This window comes from Chelmon rostratus, chromosome 20 (assembly GCF_017976325.1).
Source record: "Chelmon rostratus isolate fCheRos1 chromosome 20, fCheRos1.pri, whole genome shotgun sequence".
NCBI classification, from domain to species: domain Eukaryota; kingdom Metazoa; phylum Chordata; class Actinopteri; order Chaetodontiformes; family Chaetodontidae; genus Chelmon; species Chelmon rostratus.
Window position 1 is genome coordinate 925,455 of NC_055677.1, and position 19,894 is coordinate 945,348.

Sequence of the window (19,894 nt, forward strand, 5' to 3'; positions counted from 1 at the left end):
CGAGGCAGAGATTCTATCAGCTCTACGACATGATGACCACCTCTGATGCTGCAGGTTTCCTCTCCCAAACTAACCAAGTAGAAGATGAGACGAGGAACGTGCAGAAACAGGAGATTTAAAGGACCAGAGACTCGTTTTGTTCGTGTACATCCTTTAAACTTTAATGGTGAAGCAGAAAAACAAAACAAGACCATAAAATAAATTAGATTAGAAAAATGCCACAAGCACATTTGATTTGTACAACAAAGCAATGCAACACACTGGAATCTTGATTTCCATATATACAGAATAAAAAATAGACTTTTTATTCTCCACTTCGTTCAGCGTCAGTATTTTTTGTCTTGATAAAAAGAACAAAATCTGAACAAACACAACCGCTTCTTTTTTTAGGCTTTTTTTCTGCACTGACGTTTCGTATGTGTCCGTGTGCACGCAGGACGGACGATGAGTTTGTCCCTCAAAGTCCAGAAGAAGAAGAGTCCACTCTCCTCTAAGACAATAAAACGAAAAGAAAAACACGAACGCAACACGTGTGACTTCGTTAAAACCAATACTCCAAACTTTTGGTGAACACGTGGACAATACTGATATAAACACATAGACACAGAAACGACCACGTCTGATTGGACGTTTGTTTTCTCCCAAAACCAGAACAAGGCGACTGTGGATTGTCTTTTTCAGTTTCTGATGCATTGTGGGAAATGGAGTTCTCGATGTGCAGGGAGAGGAGAGAAGGGGTGACACAAACATCACAATTTCATAAAAAAAAACAAAAAAAACTGAATTAACCTGAAACAAACACTATGAAGCATAAATAAAACATCAGCCAACCCTCTGTATGAACACAAGTTCAGCTTTTAAGATGAACGACGCCACATTTCCACAGATTTCTGATCTGTGAATTTTCTGCATAAATCAGCTTTTTCAGCGTCACAACGTAACTCTAGCGGTTTTATCTCTCAGTCAGACAAGTGCACAAACTCAACTCTTTGGTGTGCTAAAGCAAACTACAACTGGATGTTTATTCCAGAACAGAAACCGCCGTGTTTTACTGTGAACTCTGGGAAAAAGACAGCAGAGAGAAACACTTCCATCACTTCCTGCAGTAAACCGTCACTTCCTGCAGTAAACCGTCACTTCCTGCAGTAAACCGTCACTTCCTGCAGTAAATCCAGCTCTCACAGCTCGTTCACGCGTTGATTCGTGGACGCTCGGCGCAGGTTTACACTCTGATTCAACTTCAGCTAATCCGATGTAAATAAAGTGTCACTTTCATCTTTAACTGATTGAGCTTCTGTGAATAATCCCTTAAAACTGGTGACGCTAACCCTAAATCTGGACTGAAGAGGGAAATAAAGGATGTTTTTCACTGCAGTGTATAATCAAACAGTTTGATCACCTTCAGTACAACACTGTGAGGCAAAGATGGAGCCGCTGTTTTAAAGGGCTTGTTCTTGTGCTTTAAATCTGTGTTTTTGTTCCTTTTGCTGTGCTTCTTGGACATTAGCAGGTTTAGCAGTGGGCTAGCTGTCGCTAAATGTTTAGGCTGACAGGACCAGAGATGGCCGCCGCTGAACTCATCAGAGCTGAGACGTCTCTCGTTTTTACAAATCCATCCCAGAAAAGTCCATTTACAGTTTTTATTTCTAAGTGCTTTTTATTCTCCTCGTCAACAAAAGCGCTCGTAGCATCTGACAGACGGAGGGGGGGGGGCACTTTCTCACTGCTGCCTTTCGTTGGTTGGGGATCACTCATGGTATTAAAGTCCCACACGCTCATTTTCGAACTGTTCAAACATGTAGCTTCATACAGACGTGAAGTGTTTCATCCATAGCTGCTAGTGTTCAGTGCTCAGCGACATGCTAGCATCGCTACGTATCACCAACATGTTAGCTGTTTGCTCGTCCAATCACAAGCCTCCACAGGTGAAGTTTCTAAACCTGCAGTGAATGGGAAAACCTCCAACTTCTCTCCACAAACACTGAATAAATCTGCATTTTCCTGACGATCTCTAGCTCTCAGTATCGGTGGAGGATTCACTTCAGAGGGTCTGAAGCAGGGCTGCAGCACCCACTGAGTCCTCTGTGCTTTCCTGGGAGGGAGTTCACATCGAACATCTGGAAACACACACAGTGGGCCGACTTCAGGCTTCTTTTACAACCTGAACACTTTCACGCCAACAAAAATAAATAAAAGGTAGGCAGTATTTCTGCTAATCAGATTTTTATTTCTGGCAGTTTGGGAACACTTCGACCTTCATGTTGGAAATAAAATGTGCGTTACAATGTGATCTAACAGTTTACACATTTAAGAAAAACATGAAAATCCAAATAGTGGAGTTTAGTGATTTTATAGGTTTTCCTTTAGTGTGTCAGTGTGGTTTCCACCGACTCCTGACCTCCAGGCTACAGCCCTACTACTTCAAAATGAAGGGGGTGTGTTATTTTGACTGACAGATGGCTCAGCCTATCACACTCAGCCACGGTGTGCACCAACTTTGAGATTTTCTGGCAGAAACCTACAGGTGACACATGTTGTGTGTTTTCTGTTTGCCTCAAGCGGAGCGACTTAGGACGCCGATGACACTCCGTCTTATCGGGCGGGTCAAACCGCCCTGAACCGGAAGCTCCGGTCTGTCCTCTCTGAGGGTCTGAGGGTCTCTTCAGTCTGGCTGATCTGAGCACGAGTGTCGCTATAGTGCAAAAAATGAAAACGCTTGTAACAGTTCTTAAAAAAAACCACACACATTATAACACAAACGCAGCCAAAACAAATATTATTAACAACAATAACAATAATATTATTAATATACTTACTGACAATAATAATTATAACATCAACATGGTAACCATGGTAACATAAAGAAGTGTTTGGTTCCAGCAGCTGGGCCAACTTGTTTCTTTCAAGTATCTCTCAACACACACACTCATACAACCACACACACACACACACACACGCACACACACAACCACAAATCGCAACTTTATACTTCCAAAACATAATACAAAAGAGTCTTCTTCTTTCTTCCTCGTTCATTTTGAAAAAGTAAACAGTTGGGAAACAAAAAAACAAGACAAAGTAAAATACAATAAGATCATTATACGTGAAACAAGTTGCATAGTTTTGAGATTTTTGTTAGTAGTTTTTCAGGCACCTCGTTTCTCCGAGATCTGACAGGTCGAGTGGTGCTTGAACGTCTCAGACACATAAATAAGCCTCGCTCCCTCCTTGTAACAAAAATATATTAGATATTCTTTTTTTCTATCTTTTTTCTTCTTTTTTTCTGAAAGTGCCGTCGAGACTCTTTCTGAGTTCTGCCGGATGAGGCCGGAGAAGAGTTTTCACTCCGGAGAGCGACCCAGAGCGACGGAGGGATGGAGGGAGGACGGGCTGAAGAACGGAGCGCTGAAGATGATCATGAAGTCGCCGGTTCATCCTTCTCTCCTCCCTCCATCTCTCTCTCTCTGGTCCTCACCAGTCCAGTTTGTTCCGGACCGATCCGGTTCAGGTTTTTACGTTTACGAGCAGCCGCACTCCTCCACGATCATGTTCTGGATGTCCTTCTTGATGATCTTTTGCTCCTCGTTGTAGTAGAGCATGGACATGGCTCGTAGCCGGGTGGGCACGCAGCACGACCTCAGGTTCTGGAAGGGGCTGTAGCCCCTCATGCGGTAGTGGCTGATGACGGTGGAGTGGAAGGACAACGTGGACCCGGTGATGCTCGCCACGTGGGAGGGGCACTCCCCCTCGCAGTAGTTGGCGTGGTAACCGGGAGGCGCGATTATCCAGTCGTTCCAGCCGATGTCTTTGAAGTTGACGTAGAACTGCCGCTTGCAGCACACGCGGACCTTCCCGTCACACTCCAGCCCGCGCTTCCTGCGCCGCCGTGAGTCGCTGCCATCTTCCTGACGGACCACGGCCATGAGGAAGGGCCGGTGGGACTGTTCCCGCTGGTTGGCGCGCTGCGACGTCTCCGGGCCGCCAGAGACCAGGACGAGCGTTGCGCCGGCGTCAGCGCAGAGCGGACAGGACACCCTGAGGCTCAGCGTCGTGCCCTCGGTGTTCTCCAGCAGCGCCTGCACCGCCGCCGACACCGAGAAGGTGTGCCAGCCGCTACGACGCGTGTCCACGGTTTTCTCAGCCAGGAGGACGTCGTCCTGCGGCAACGATGCACGTCCGCTGGGAAGCCGGCGCTGCTGGAAGAGGCGGATGGTGACTTTGGCTCGGCTGCGATTGGTCTTGGCCAAACGGAGGAAGAGCCAGACATTGGCCTGCTCCACCAGAGAAAGATCACCTCCTTCTTTAGACAGGACGAAGTTCACCGTGCCCTGAGACTCACCTGAGACACAGACACAGAGAGACGGTTAGGACAATGTCCAACTCATCATTATGACATCATACTAACAGTGCACAGTCATTGAGGATGGATCAGTAGAAAACCCTGCTCTCTGATGGCTGAACCTGATTGGCTATTTTCAGGTCAACAGTTTAACCCTAAGCTCTTGTTGTGTTACAGTAAACTACAGGTAACCATAGCAACAGTACTGATGCTTCAGGTTCTGTCAGAATTTACCTGAGAGGTGAAACCTACCGATGTGTTACGTACGGAAACACCCTGAACGCCTCACTGATGCACTTGATGTGTGAGCGAGTGTGTGTGTGTGTGAAAGTGTGAGTGTGTGTGTGTGTGTGTGTGTGTGTGTGTGTCAAACTTTTACTGAACTGAAGTGAATTCAATCACAACACACACACACACACAGACACACACACACGCGCTCACACACACCTGCACACGATGAGTGTGGCCACATCTGAGCTACAGAGTCATCTACACACACAGCACACACTTATTATGCTATCATCTCTAACATGACCCCCCCTCCCAACACACACACACACACGCACACACACTGCTGATTGGACTCTTCCTGCTGACTCAGCAGCGGTTGGAGGTTTTGGAGTCAGGCAGCGTTGAAACCAGCTAATGGTTCCCACCAGGAGCTCCGTTGTCATTACTGCAGCCCAGAACGACTGAATTTACAGCAGCATGTCTGAAAAAACGAACGAACCATTTTCAAAGTCTAATCTTTCTGTTCTGGTACTTCACAGTGAATTATGGGAAGGTTTAAAAGCTGGAGGTCAGCGGGAGAGAAGCGGTGGCTGTTTAAAAAAGAAAGCAGAGTTTTATTTGGAAGGGGAATGCTCTTTGGAGGTTTTGTGACAGTTGGTTGATGCTGTTTGTGCAGGTTGTTAGCCAGGAAGCAGAACATGATGATGGACTTTTTGACCCTGAGTTCAGCCTGTAAGGCAGCTTCAGGTATCAGGCTATTCTAGTTGAGTTTAGGACTGACACTAACAATTACTTTCACTCATTTGTTGATCATTTTTTCAGTATAACTACAAAAAGTCTCATCACATTTCTGTCCAGACAACTGGAAGATAATCAGAATACAAAGCAGAAAGTATTAAATCCTCACTGTTTTTCACTTAAATGACTCAACAGAAACAGAATAATTTTCACTTGACTCATAAATTAATCAACTGGTCGTTTGAGCCCCAGTGGAGTTTATGTAGGAGGTTAGATTTGCTGAGATTTCAACTGGTGGAGCCTGTTGAGAAAACTAATGTTACTGATAGTAATATAAAATGTTCAATGACTGCTAATGCACCATCTTCAGCTTGAAGTCTGGACCAGGACTGCTGCAGAGTCCCGTTCAGGATCTGAGGATGGAATAATGCTGATTTTATGCTCTAAGACGCCGCGGCGCCTGTCGACCGGCGGTATCAGCTGTCTGACGGTTGTTTGCTGAAGTTTGTTTCCATGAGATCGCGCTCAGAGACACTTCGAGATCGACAATCGTTTGACGCCGTTTATCAACCGCTTTTATCCTCGATCCTCCTGAACACTGTCTCAGCTGCTCTGCAGGGATTGGCTGAACTTGTGTCCTCGCTGTCCACATTTTCCAGAACAAACACAGCGTGCAACACACACACACACACACACACACACACACACACGTCCAGACCTGTACTTTACATTTCCTTGAAACCTCCAGGCCAGACAGCGAGCTAATCACTGGTTTGAAGACCCAATTACCATCGTTACATAACATCTTTGCATCACCTTTTCCTCCCTCCCTCTCTCTCTCTCTCTCCCTCTCTCGGTAATGTCTCTCGCCCGTGGGCGTCCATACAGAAAATCAAAGTCACGATTTGGGAGTTTATGAATGTCAGCAGCAGTGATGCTCTGTTAAACGGTGTGACTGGGCGGCTTGTCTCTCTGCGTGCGCGTGTGTGTGGAGGCGGTCGGCACTTTAGCGAGTCCATTAACGCCGTTTAACCGACAATTCGGAGGCGATTATCTCACTTACATCATCATCACTTCAGTGAGATTAAAAAATAAAAGCCCTGTTCATTCATTGTTTCTTAGAATAGTGTTTGTGATGTTGATTCAAGCTGCTGGAAGAAGAAGAGTCTTTGTTTTAACTCCTGCAGCTTTGAAGACAAAGACGGTAACCAATCTGTCACTGTGACGCTAATAATGCTGCTAATGCTAATGATGCTGACAGATCTTCTTCCTCTGTGCCGTTGAGCTCCATTGTTGTCCTTCATCACCACGAACACACACGCCGTAGTTCATTCTGACTCACACACACACACACACACACACACACCGTCCTGCCACCACAAACACTCACTACAGCACCAAATGTGGATTCGTCCGCCGCTGAAAATAGTCCCCAACAGATGCTCTATTTCCCCCTGTTGGTTTGTTTGCTGTTCTGAACATGAAACTAATATATTTGTGAGATGTTTTAAAAGATTTAAATCTTTAATAGGAACCAATGTGCTTGGAGCAGAGAGTCACAGACAGGAAGTCAGACAGCGTTCAGAGATGAACTAACATGCTGTAGGTTTGAGCTGAAATATGAGATTTGTTAACAGTAAGAAAAATGTAGAATAACTCCAGAATGATGCTTTGAAATCCAACTAAACTTTGATATAACAATCTAAACCAATAAGAACGCTCCCAGCTCTCTGATTGGTCCAGCTGCACCTTTGGCTATAGCAGCATCATGTGCTTGGACCACAGTTCACCTGCTCGTAAATTAACAAATGAAACTCCATATTTGTGTGGCGTTTTTTTAAGATTTAGGGAATGATGTGAATAATTCATGCCATTGCATGCTGGGACGGCACGTTGAGCAGGTATAGAAGAAAAGAATGGCTGGAAGGGTTTTATTCATCTGAGACCGGACCAAGTTGTTGCTCGGTGATAAAATCCAGCTCAGGGCCTCAGAAACACTGACAGTTCTACACAGTCAGTGGCAGAGGAAGTCCTAATGGCATGTTAGCAGCACAGAGCAGCAGCTGCAGCAGCGAGCGTCGTCAGATAGAAGTCAGTTCTGTGTGTTCGTGCAGAGCTGGTTATTATGGCTGTAATGACAGACGAGCTGTGGACACACGTCTGTTACGTCTGCCTGATTTACAGTCGAGTGTTCACTTCTGTCTGACGAAGTGCTGAAAAATGGCCGTGAGCCGAGCAGCCGCGCTGCTGCCGATGCACGTTTTAGCCTGTCTCATAAAAGAAGTTACAGATAATAAGCCATGACAGCGAACGCATCGGCTGCTGACGGTATAGAAACACGAGTGTGGACGCAGCCAAAGATCGTTTCACTGTCATTTCTAACTGAGCTGAAACTGAAACATGTTTGTTTCTCCTGCTGGACGGGAATGCAACATGTGAGATAAAGCTTTCAACAGCTTCAGCTCCCACGAGCCCAAACTCACAGATTTAAACAGCCAAAGACAAACTACTGAAAGACATTTGAGAAACTAAAACCTGTTGATTCTTTACTTTAACAGGTTAAATAATTCATAATTCATTTACAGTGAACAAACTGTTTCCACACACTTTCATACCTTCATCTGTTTCTACGGTCTGAAGCAGGACAGTATAAAAATATACTGAAATATTTCACTAAAATTTAAAGAAAAGTCAGTGGAGTTTGGTGGAAAGATGCCTGTTTTTTATCTCTTGAGCTGCTGCTCTCACCTGAATAAAATCAACCTGCCACATGCGTCGCATGTCCATCATGTGTGTATTTTGAAAACACTGTTCGGCTAAAATACCATTTTATCCGGGAGCATTGAGATTACCTGACGCGAACGAATGGGCCCAAAAGAGGAAACGAGTGCAGCACAAAGTGTTTTGGTCTCTGTGGGATGATTCTCATTGATGATGATGTGAATCTTCTTCAGTTTGTACTTAATGTGTCAAAGCATGTAAAAACTCAACAGAGCCGCTAAGAAATGAGACGTTCCAGCAGCTCATTTACACTGTGAGACAAGAGGTTTGTGTTTCCTGGAGTGTCCGGCCTCTGCAGCTCCTCTGCAGCTCCTCTGCAGCTCTGCAGCTCCTCTGCTCACAGCTCGTCGCTCTCTGTAATCCCCCTCCATTTACTGAACACTGATCTTTACACACCGATGTCTCAACAACTCATAAAACCTGATTCCTGGCCCCCGCCTGCTCTGTCTGAGTGTGCCCCCAACACACACACACTCACACACACACACACTGTGTGTGTTTGGACAGCACAGCGGTAAGGGAGGAAACTTCAGGTCAGTGTTTTTCTGCTTTACATCAGATCTCTGGTCTCATTAAAAAACTAAACAACAAGGTGAATTCACTTTAAAACTGCATAAAACATCCAGTTTAGACCATCAGAAACCCAGTTTAGACCATCAAAACCCAGTTTAGACCAGCAGTAACCAGTTTAGACGAACAGTAACCAGTTTAAACCAGCAGTAACCAGTTTAGACCAGCAGTAACCCAGTTTAGACCAGCAGTAACCAGTTTAGACCAGCAGTAACCCAGTTTAAACCAGCAGACACCAGTTTAGACCAGCAGAAACCAGTTTAAACCAGCAGTAACCAGTTTAGACCAGCAGTAACCCAGTTTAAACCAGCAGTAACCCGTTTAGACCAGCAGTAACCCAGTTTAAACCAGCAGTAACCAGTTTAGACCAGCAGAAACCAGTTTAGACCAGCAGAGACCAGTTTAGACGAACAGTAACCAGTTTAGACCAGCAGTAACCAGTTAAGACCAGCAGAAACCAGTTTAGACCAGCAGAAACCAGTTTAGACGAACAGTAACCAGTTTAAACCAGCAGTAACCAGTTTAGACCAGCAGTAACCCAGTTTAGACCAACAGAAACCAGTTTAGACCAGCAGAAACCAGTTTAGACCAGCAGTAACCCAGTTTAGACCAGCAGTAACCCAGTTTAGACCAACAGTAACCAGTTTAGACCAACAGAAACCAGTTTAGACCAGCAGAAACCAGTTTAGACCAGCAGTAACCCAGTTTAGACCAGCAGTAACCAGTTTAGACCAACAGTAACCAGTTTAGACCAACAGTAACCAGTTTAGACCAGCAGTACACTGTGGTCTAAACTGTGGTTCTCGATACGAGCTCCACTCTGACACAGAAATCAGGAATGATAACCGACATTTGAGCCAACCATCATCATCATCATCATCATCATCATCATCATCATCGGCAACAGCCTCCAAACATTTCCTCGCTCTCCCATCAGCCCCTGGGCCGTATTATGACTTTGATTTGATTTATCAGACGAAGGCTAGCAAAGCTAAACAGCAGATCCTGCCAACATGTGACACAAACACGGATCGGTATGCTGTTAAAAGGACGCTTGGTTTGTGATAAATCTTATTAAATCCTCTGTAATCCCCTCTACACACACACACACACACACACACACACACACAGCAGACTCATGGCCATTTGAAATACTTCAGCGCAGCAGCGCTAACACGACACCACAGTGATGATGCTTCTCTGGATATATTGTTCTTCCTCTGCAGAATAAAAACTCATTCACAGGAAGTGAAATGATCCGGCCTCGAGATAAGATCACTTCAAAGCTGGATTACCGGCCAGACGTCCCAGTTTCTATGTGTGGCCGTTTAGGTCATTAATTTAATTACTAAACAAATATTATGGAACATAGAAGCTTGCTTTCACCATGCTAACACGTAGCTGCAGGGCCCTTCGGGGCCTCTGAGGGTTTGGGGTCTAAAGGAAGTTCCCCTCTCTGCGTGTTTAGTGATCCAGCTCCTCTGGCATCCGTGTTTTCAGACAAAACGTTCTAATGTCTCAAGAGTCAGTTGAATGCAGCCTTCAGGCCTCAGTTTCCCACAATGCATTGCCTGACAACCAGATGTTTCATGGTGCATTCAGATCTGATGAGCAGGTGTTGCTTCGCTGATAATTTACTGGTCACATCCAACATGCTGTTGAGGAGCACCTGAACGCACCATCACTGGGGGGGCGGGCGGGGGCTTGAATTGGGACGCTGCTGGTTCTGGGTTTGGCTGTTGACACACCTTCATCCTCTGTTCCCTGTGTTTACTGAGACCACGACCAACACACACACACACACTGTACCCATCTGTCCAAACACACACTATCCCTGTGTGTGTGTGTGTGTGTGTGTGTGTGCATGTGTGTGTGTGTGTGCGTGTGCGTGTGCGTGTGCGTGTGCGTGTGTGTGTGTGTGTGTGTGTTCTCCATTGTCCATCATAATCCTTCCTTCAATGGATGAGCTGTGTTCAACAGGCTGAGCAAACCTGACAGACAGAGAGACAGACAGACAGACAGAGACAGACAGACAGAGAGACAGACAGACAGACAGAGACAGACAGACAGAGAGACAGACAGACAGAGAGACAGAGGGACAGACAAAGAGACACAGACAGTCAGACAGACAGAGACAGACAGACAGACAGACAGAGACAGACAGAGAGACAGAGGGACAGACAGTCAGACAGACAGAGAGACAGAGGGACAGCTCTTTGCTCTTCACTGGAAGACGTATGAGAGGTGAAGGAGAGGAGGGTGGGTGAGGAAGAGGAGATACTTCAGGAGCTGGGGGCACGGTGGGGCGTATCTGACAGAGCGCTGCTTTCTGTCTGCTTAATGGGAACGCTAATGTAGCGCTCTGTCTGCTGTCTGTGTGGCAGGTTTACATTAAAGGGATCAAACACCGTTTCTGCATTCACACTGTACAAAAAGACCGAAGCCAGTTTTATTTTGAGCCTCATACATGAGAACCACACTCAGCCTCTGCGAGGCTGCGCTGAAGAGCTAACATGCTAACATGCTAACCATAGCAATGCTAGCATCCTGACGTTTGCCAGATGTAACGTTTTTTAAAATTAAATGATGTATTTGTGTTTTTAAAGATTTCGTCCTCAGCAGGAACCAATGAGCTGAGAGCCGCAGACAGGAAGTCAGACGGTATTTAGAGACGGACCAACATGTTGTTGGTTTGAGTGAAATTTGTTGACAATGAAAAAATAAAAAAATATAGAATAAAATACTGATGCATGGGATATTTTTTACAGTGTGCTGGTCTCCTCCTCTTTAGCATTGAAAGCCTCACAGTCGCTCTTTCTTCTGTCTTTCAGGTTTGCATTCAGAGGGATCAGTGGGTCACCCCCCCCCCCCCCCCCCCCCCCCTTTCCTTGTAACACACACACACACACACACACACAGCATGCAGCGTGTACTTAAGATGTCACAGGTTTGACTCCTAACAAAGTTTCAGAAACAGCCTCCTTGTTGCCTCAGACCACCAGGGCTGCGGGTTCTGGATTTAATGAAGACCGTTTTCACAAGATACACTGATGTGCTTCGGTTCATGGCGAGACCTTTTGTCACACAGCGCTCATCAGATGAAAGCGTTGAGCGATGATGCAAACGATGACAGCGTTGATGGAGTTAAGGTTAAACTTTGCACGGGCGTGTAAACCCCTCTGCGGGGACTGTCAGGCTCAGCCTCGCCTGCGTGGGACAGAAAACTGCTGCGGAGTCGACGCCCAGCTTGGTCTTATTGGCACCACATGTGAGTCAGCGGGGCTGTGTTAGTAAACACACACACACACACACACACACACACTGAGCAGCTCTAGATGTGAAATTAAATCTGTGTAACGCTGTCAAACGCCTGCTAGACAGAAGCGGAGGCATTAAAGCAGCCTCTGACGAGAATGTCAAACTCTCTCACCGTCAGCTGGAGGAAAGAGGAAGTCTCATCCGGACCGACTACACACACCAGAACACACACACACACACACACACACGCTAAAAACAGTCCTGCCCGTTGTGGTTGAAAGACGCTTCGTTCACTTTCAGAACTTTTTCATTTGACTGGATCAAAGCAGACAAGAGGAGTCATGTGGAGAGAAACAGACTCATTGATTGGCTGCTCAGCCGAAGCAGAAATATCTCGGGGTTTTGGGCTCGTGGTTAGACGGATGTTTTACTTCCTGACCAAACAATTGAGAAAATAATCACCAGATTCATCAACAAGCCGTTATCGTGCAGAGCAGTGAGGGAAAGGTGAGGACACCCATCAGGTACGGTAGCCAATCACAGCTGAGTTCTGTGTTTAATCAGATCAAAGTCACCTGCAGCCTGAAGGTGTTGGGACCGCATGCAGAGACGCAGTTAGAGGCCACGCGGAAACACAAACGGACGAGAACAGTCATGAAACGCTTCGCCGATCCACCAATCAATCAACCTTCGTACTTTGTTCCTGTCACAATAACTCAGACCACTAGAGGGCGCCGTCAGTCGCTGTAAGCGAGCGTTGTTTCTGATCACTGGCTGAAAGGCTAACGCTGTCATTGGCGTCTGTGCTGCTGATCATCAATAAGACTCTGCTTCACGTTCATCCGCCACACGTTTGCTTCCTACTTCCTGCACGCCAAACATCAGAGCCCACGAGGTGCAGAATCGACCAATACCGACGTCGTTTGTTTGGTCGTTGGGCTGATAAAAACGTGTCTTTGTGTGAGAGCAGCGATGCTCCAGCTGCTGCAGCCATGTGTTCATGTACGTCATGTACTCTGCGGTGTGTGGTCATCGCTGCTGCCGAGCAGTAAAATAAACCAAACGAAGTGAGTTTGTGTTCAGTGTGATCTTTAACGCGGCGTCAGCCTGCAGTGTTAACGCGCTGAAACGCTCCTGTCACGTGCTCCGCCCGTCACCACCAAATTAAATCGCTCTGTCAGATTCTTCCAGCAGGGAAATTCTAATAAATTCAGTTTAAAATGTAAAGACGGCAGCAAAGGACTGTGGGAAACCAGCTGTCCCAACATCAAACCGACTTCGGCTGCTTTGTTTTGCTCCCGCAGCCGTCTGTCATGTTTCCATCTGTTTTTATTGTGTTTTCATTGTTTTAACAAAGTGATTTTATGGCATGGTTTTCATTTTCAGAGCTCGTCTACAAACCAGATTTGTCTCTGGGGACAATAAAGTTTTGAGCTAAATTGAAGCTGAAGAGGCAGCTTGTCACTCCCTCTGTCTGTCTGGGTTCCCAGGCCGGGTTCTTTATAATGAGAGAGCAGATCTGCAGTCAGCCCATCTCAAAATACCGAAACGCCAAAGAGACTCTGCCGCTCGGCTCAGGTTTCAAGTTTCTGACACGCGAACGGGAATCACAGCGTCTGCAGAGTCTGACGAGACGAGGACAGAGCTCAGGGTCCACCTCGACAGGACGCAAAGACCGCCACGGTCCTGCTGTACCGTCTCTAAACCGCCTGTTTATCTGCTTCAACGCGGCGCAGAGGACTGGCCCGATCAAGCCTTTACATTCAAGTGTTCACCTGTAACCACACCCACCGGTGACATCACCGTGCACTGACCACACCCTCAGGACGTTTTTATGATTTTACAGATAATCTGATCGGAAACATCCGTGATCAATACCAGCGCTGATGTTCCTCCACATCGACATCACCTCTCCACATCCATACAGACGCTCTCTCACACACTGGGAGTGTCCCAGTACAACCAGTTTGTGCTGGGCCTGGTTTGATAGATGGAACGTGACTCCCTGTGCGGTTCAGAGACGAGCAGGGACCGCTGAGTCTGGAGGAGTCATTCAGGGACAATTACTAACGCTGAGATGGTTTACTCCTCTCTAATTCTGTCTCCTCTTTTCCTCTCGGTGTCTCTTTCCCACCGATTCCTCCCCCATTCCTCCCCCGTCACTCCCCCTCTGTTTGAACTCGCCTGTATTTAGTGAAGCCACCGCTCGCTGCCTTCCTGTCCTCCCTGATCCGTCCCAGAGGGACGACACAGAGAGGAGGGAAACACCGCAATGTCTCACTCTGAGCTTTTTTCAGCGCACCGCAAACATCACTCAGTGAGTCCTATTGGCTGATTTATGTCACATGTGGCAGTGAGGACAGACAGGTAGAGGGACACAAACCTCAGCTTGTGTTTGGACAAAATACAACTTATCAACGTGACTTTCAGTGTGGCAGACGGCGGGATGAGCACAGCTGTACTGAAGGCACTGAGGCAGATATGAGCACCTCATAATGTGGTAAATATTTAAATCAGATTTACATTACAAACTGCAGACTTCATGGCTTATTAGAGCCCTGAAACATTTTCTCAATGGACTGCATTAATGTCAAACAGGAAGGACGAACACAAGAGACTTTTCACAACTAATAACTCATAACTGACCCATAAAGAAATATTAAGTGATAAATGAAGCCATCAGTTACACATGGTCACCTTGTTCTTATCTAATATCTTAATTACCTCCATTTTTTCTTTAAATCAGCGACATATCAAACTCTTTTGTTTTCTTATTGTCAGCTGCCCTCGTGTCCAGTCTGTTCCGTCTCTCAGTGCTGTCTGACTTCCTGTCTGTGGCTGTTTTAATGGAGGCTCAGAGGAAGAAGCTCTATCAGGCTGTGAAACACTCAGAACTGGCAGCAGATTCATTCGCTGCTGGTTTGAGTCGGAACACGAAGACAAACAGAGAAAATCATCACCTTTAACCTCGGCTGTGAAATCTCTGAGTGCACGGCGGCTGTCGGGTTGCGTGCTCGCACTCGGCAGGCCTGGACACAAGCTGGGGTTGTTTACTATTGAGTGATTCATCTCTCCAGACATAGAGCATCTTTGGCGGCCGGTCGCACATCAAAGCAGAACCAAACGACGTGGTGGGACGACGGAGGCCGAAACGAGCCGCCGGGGATTCAGACGGCATTAGGCGACCATAAACACGCTATAAACACGCCAAAGCCACGTCGCAAAAAAAAGTGACGGACAGGGAGGGAGATGGTGGGGGAGAAGAGGGAGTGACGAGGAAAGAGAGAAGGAAGCCAGCAGAGGAAACCTGGGAGATGGAGGAGGAGGAAAAGACGGAGAGAAGGACAAGAATAAACAGAGAAAAAGAAGAAAGTGTAAGTCAGAGCCAAGAAACCGACGAGAAGAGGAAGAAGATGAAAAGAAAAATGTGAGTAAGAGAAAGGAAAACAGCAAAAGGAAACATGCTAATTATAGTTTATCTTCATATCAGGCCGAGGTTTTTGTCTCTCTATCAGCTGCTGAGGTCCACCGTTTCCTCTCAGTTGTCAGAAGTCAGTGAACCGGCCCCGAGCCTGCTGCAGGGTCGCTAGTTTGAGTCCCCAGACAGACCCGCCACCAGAATAGATCCAACAATGACCAGCTTATTCTGTCTGCCAGAGGAAGGAAGGGTAGATGGAGGTTAGAGGGAGCAGCAGAGAGGGACATGAAAGTGGATTGTGGAATGTCGCTAATGATGTGTTCAATTAAGTTCAATTAGCCTAATTGTCCTCTGTGTGTGGGGAGAGGCGGGGAGAAGAGGGGAAGATAAACAGGGACGGAGGAGAGGAATTTAAACAGAACGGGCGGATGGAAAGAAAGCGGCGGACAGATAGATATTGTGTTGGAGCTACTAAACGGAGGTTGACACTCCGTCTCCGCCAAGAATCCAGTCGTCCCTCGGCTCCCCTACCCGTCATCTCCGTCACCCAAAATAATTACTGAGGTCCCTGAATGCATCGGTTATTCCTAACAAAGCACAGGACCGGCTGGGTGCAAAGTATTCTCATGGCGGGCCGCGTTACATCCTAGAAAAACAACAAGGGTGGACGAGCTGCGGTGAGAAGTGGCCTTTTTACGCTAAAATAGCACCGACACTCGTGATCGGTGCTTTTCAGCCTGACTGGGCTTTTTAATTTTGGTCTCGCAGCACGTTAAAGGCCTCAGTTAGCCCAAAATGAACCCGTTCGTTTGAGATGTAAAGTGGGCCCAGGAGAACCGACAGCCTGAATGAGGACTGAGGAATGAGGATTGAGGACTGAGGAATGAGGAATGAGGAATGAGGACTGAGGAGTGAGGAATGAGGAATGAGGAGTGAGGAGTGAGGAATGAGGACTGAGGAATGAGGACTGAGAAATGAGGACTGAGGACTGAGGACTAAGGAATGAGAAATGAGGAATGAGGACTGAGGACTGAGGAATGAGGACTGAGGAATGAGGAATGAGGAATGAGGAATGAGGAATGAGGAATGAGAAATGAGGAATGAGGAATGAGGACTGAAGAAGAGGACGAAGGAATGAGGACTGAGGAATGAGGAATGAGAAATGAGAAATGAGGACTGAGGACTGAGGACTGAGGAATGGGGAATGAGGACTGAGGAATGAGGACTGAGGACTGAGGAATGGGATCAGCTCAATCCTGAGACGTTGTCACATTTGCTAACGGCGGCAACTTTTAAATCACTGAACCTGAAACTGAGGAGACTTTCTTCACTCTGATTGGCTGTCTCTGATGCCACATTCATCTTCAAACAGCACTGAATTCTGTGTTTTCCTTGAAAGGAAGCTGCTCCTCTCAGCCTGTCTGCACAGATCCAGTTCATAAAAATCTTTTTCCATCTGCTGTTCCAGACTCTCGCCTACAGAAACTCAAACTGCATCAACAGAAAATCCAGAGGAGGAAGAAGACGTCACAGTCCCGCCCACACGGCCTGACTGACAGGTGAGCTGTTGGAAAGTGCGGCGCGGGGATTTCACGACCATTAACGCTCGGCACAGGGGAGCTTTAAATCCGCCGCTCTGTCTGACTGACTGCTGCCTGTACACACCTTTCCCACCGGACCCGTTAGCTCACACAGGTGAATTTACAGGTTTTAGCTCGCTGAGTATCAATCACACACACTTCACATGACGGCGAAACATTTTCCAAAGCTCATCACAAGTGCAGAGAAATGACAGGAAGTCAAAGCCAGGAGACAAATCTGAAGAAAAACGTCTGAGGTCACGTGACGACTCGACCTCAGATACTGGAGCGTGTTTCAGTGAGCTCATGAGCTCAGGTCAGCAAACCAGCGGCTGCCTTAAAGGAAGCAGCTCCGTCCAAAAACGTGGAGCTGATGGCCAAAACATAACAAGCAGAAAGACCCAAAACTGGAGATACGAGAGCAACATTTTTCAGCCACTTTGCCAACAGGAAACCTCACAAGTGCGAGTTTCATGACTCCTCAGCGACCTGTGGGGGTCAAAGGTGACGAGACGGAGGAAGGCGACGGTTAACGCCTGACCTCCGCCTGCCGAAGTGCTGCTAAGCACGAGGACTGAACCGGATCCTCTGAGTCCTGATGGGTCCGACTCTGTTTGAGGAACACGACAGAACTACTTCCTGCCCCGCCCCCCCCCCCCCTCTCTGACTCGCTCTCTGTCGCTACCGTCTGTCAGGAGAACGTTCCAGCAGTCTGCTGCTTTAAAACACACACACACACACAGAGCAACACACACACACACACACACACACACACGCACACACACGCAGTGACACACACACACACACACAGCGACAAACACACACACAGAGAAACACACACACACACACGCAGTGACACACACACACACACAGAGCGACACACACACACACACGCAGTGACACACACACACAGAGCGACACACACACACACACACACACACGCACACACACGCAGTGACACACACACACAGAGCGACACACACACACACAGAGCAACACACACACACACAGTGACACACACGCACACACACACAATGACACACACACACATACACAGTGACACACAAATCTCCGACTTTAAGTAGATAATGAACTATTCTTTGAAACCAGCAGGAGGCAATTACAGAGGTTAGTGTGTGTGTGTGTGTGTGTGCGTGTGCGTGTGCGTGTGCGTGTGTGTATCTGCTGGGTTTGGCTGAGTGAGTACGCAGGTGGAATTAAGCAGGTGGACACACACACACACACACACACAGACCTGTCATTTTCAACAAGCTGATTTCTAACACAGCTGCATATCTGGCTTTTACACACACACACACACACACACACACACAGAACACACGTGCACACACACAGTTAGCTGTTCCCTGACACCAGTAGCACACATAAAAATGCAGATTTACACATTTACTGTCGAACTGCTGCCATTTGTTCACACACACACACACACGCACAAACACACACACACACACTACAGAGCTGTAACTATGCTTACACACCTCCAGTTATCTTGGGTACTGTCCACACACACACACACACACACACGCCGAGCAGCATGTACTCACCAGCCTCAGCGAAGGTGATGATCTCCGTCGTCTCCTGTGAGTCGCCACCTTCTCCGGCCCGGGCCGCCGCCGCCACCGTTGCTCCTCCCCCTCCTCCTCGGCCTCCCCGCCCTCGCGCCTCCTCCTCCCCCTCAATCTGCACGCTGCCGTCCTCCGCCACTCGCCCCACGTGGAGCTTGCGCAGGGCGTTGAGGAGCGCGGCGCGCGGCACGGGCCGGGTGATGTTGGGCCGGGCTTGGAGGTGCAGCATGTTCAGGATGTGCCTCTTCACCGCCTCCACCACGTCCTGCTGAGCCGCCTCCTCCTCTTGGTCATGTCCCGCCATGTCGTCCGCCGCTGCCGTGCCCCCTTCGTTTCTCCTCATCCTGGCCAGGGCGCAGGAGGGGCAGTGGGAGCTGGAGGCGGCGTCCGGCACCGGCTGGCGGTGAGGGTGGACGGTCAGAGAAAGCGGCGGAGGCTGGAGTCTGGACGCCGGGTCCGAGGACGAGCCGCAGCTCTGGACCAGGAGCAGGACGGTCCAGCTGAGCAGAGGTAACGCAGACATGACGGCAGGAGTCATCTGATTGGCCGCCGGATTGGATTTGGTGATGCTGCTGGATGCAGATGCACAGAAGGAGCCAGAAAAGATGAAGAAAGTCGAGTTTTGGCCAACAGCGTTCAGCAAAAATTCAGTCCTGGATGAAGAAAGAAAAGTCTTCCTCCGTCGTCAGCCTTCTCTCTCTCCTCTCGTCTTTGTCTCTCTTCTTTGTTGTTCTCTCCTCAGAAGTTTGGAAGCTGCAAAGTTCAGCTCGGCTCACAGTCCACCTGCGAAAAACCGGAGGGAAAAAAGCTGTAAAGAACCGAGCGAGAGGAGGACAAAAAAGAGAGAGAGAAAAAAAACTCAACGCCGAGAGAGAAAATGAGTAATCCTTATCTTTTTTGTCAGGGACAGATGGCTGGAAAATGTGGAGGCGTCACAAGAAAGAAAGAAAAGAAAAAACAACAAGAGAAGAAGAAGAAGAAGAAGAAGAAGAAACTCTGAGATGTGATGAATGGATGGTGAAAAAGCAGAGAAGGAAAAACTGTGGCGTGCAGGAGGATCCTGGTTCCCGGGGTGAAGTCGCTGCAGAGTGTGTGTTCAGAGTGTGTGTGTGTGTGTGTGTGAGAGCCAGTTTGACTAAGTTATCCCAGACGAAGGGAGTTCCTCTCTCTCTTTACCTCTTTTCCTCTCTCTCTCTCTCTCTCTGTGTTGAATGTGCTCCCTCGCTCACCAGTTGAATGGTTTTACCGGAGTGGGCTGGACTCGCTCTCTCTCTCCTCGCTCTCTTCTTTCTTTCCCTCCCTCTGCTTCTCTCTCCTCTCTCTCGCCCTGGCAGCCTCCGACCATAATTATACCTCCCTCCCTCCTCCCTCCATCCCTCTCTCTCTCTCTCCT

General features: G+C 47.7%; 2 protein-coding genes across 5 annotated transcripts in view; one reads left to right on the plus strand and one right to left on the minus strand.

The window, feature by feature from the left end:
• The window catches only part of LOC121623616 (NACHT, LRR and PYD domains-containing protein 3-like), a 377,011-nt gene that overhangs the window by 289,281 nt on the left and 67,836 nt on the right, over positions 1–19,894 (plus strand). The window lies entirely within an intron of this gene.
• Positions 160–19,795, minus strand: inhbaa (inhibin subunit beta Aa). Of its 2 annotated transcripts, XM_041961004.1 has the most exons (3): positions 19,678–19,795; positions 18,481–19,284; positions 160–4,339 (listed from the first exon to the last, which is right to left on the minus strand). In XM_041961004.1, exons 2-3 carry the CDS (start codon positions 19,037–19,039, stop codon positions 3,519–3,521), a joined length of 1,380 nt encoding a protein of 459 aa, XP_041816938.1. In that variant the 5' UTR covers positions 19,040–19,284; positions 19,678–19,795; the 3' UTR covers positions 160–3,518. The 2 variants fall into 2 exon arrangements, with proteins under 2 accessions (XP_041816938.1, XP_041816937.1); XM_041961003.1 differs by lacking the exon at positions 19,678–19,795 and having other exon boundaries at positions 18,481–19,644.

What these genes read in the sequence shown, in the direction of transcription:
- inhbaa (XM_041961004.1), bottom strand. Translation starts at nt 19,039, where the DNA reads ATGACTCCTGCCGTCATGTCTGCGTTACCTCTGCTCAGCTGGACCGTC. An exon ending in CATCACCTTCGCTGAGGCTG is followed by an intron (nt 4,340 to 18,480) that starts GTGAGTACATGC and finishes TCTGTGTCTCAG; the next exon opens with GTGAGTCTCAGGGCACGGTG.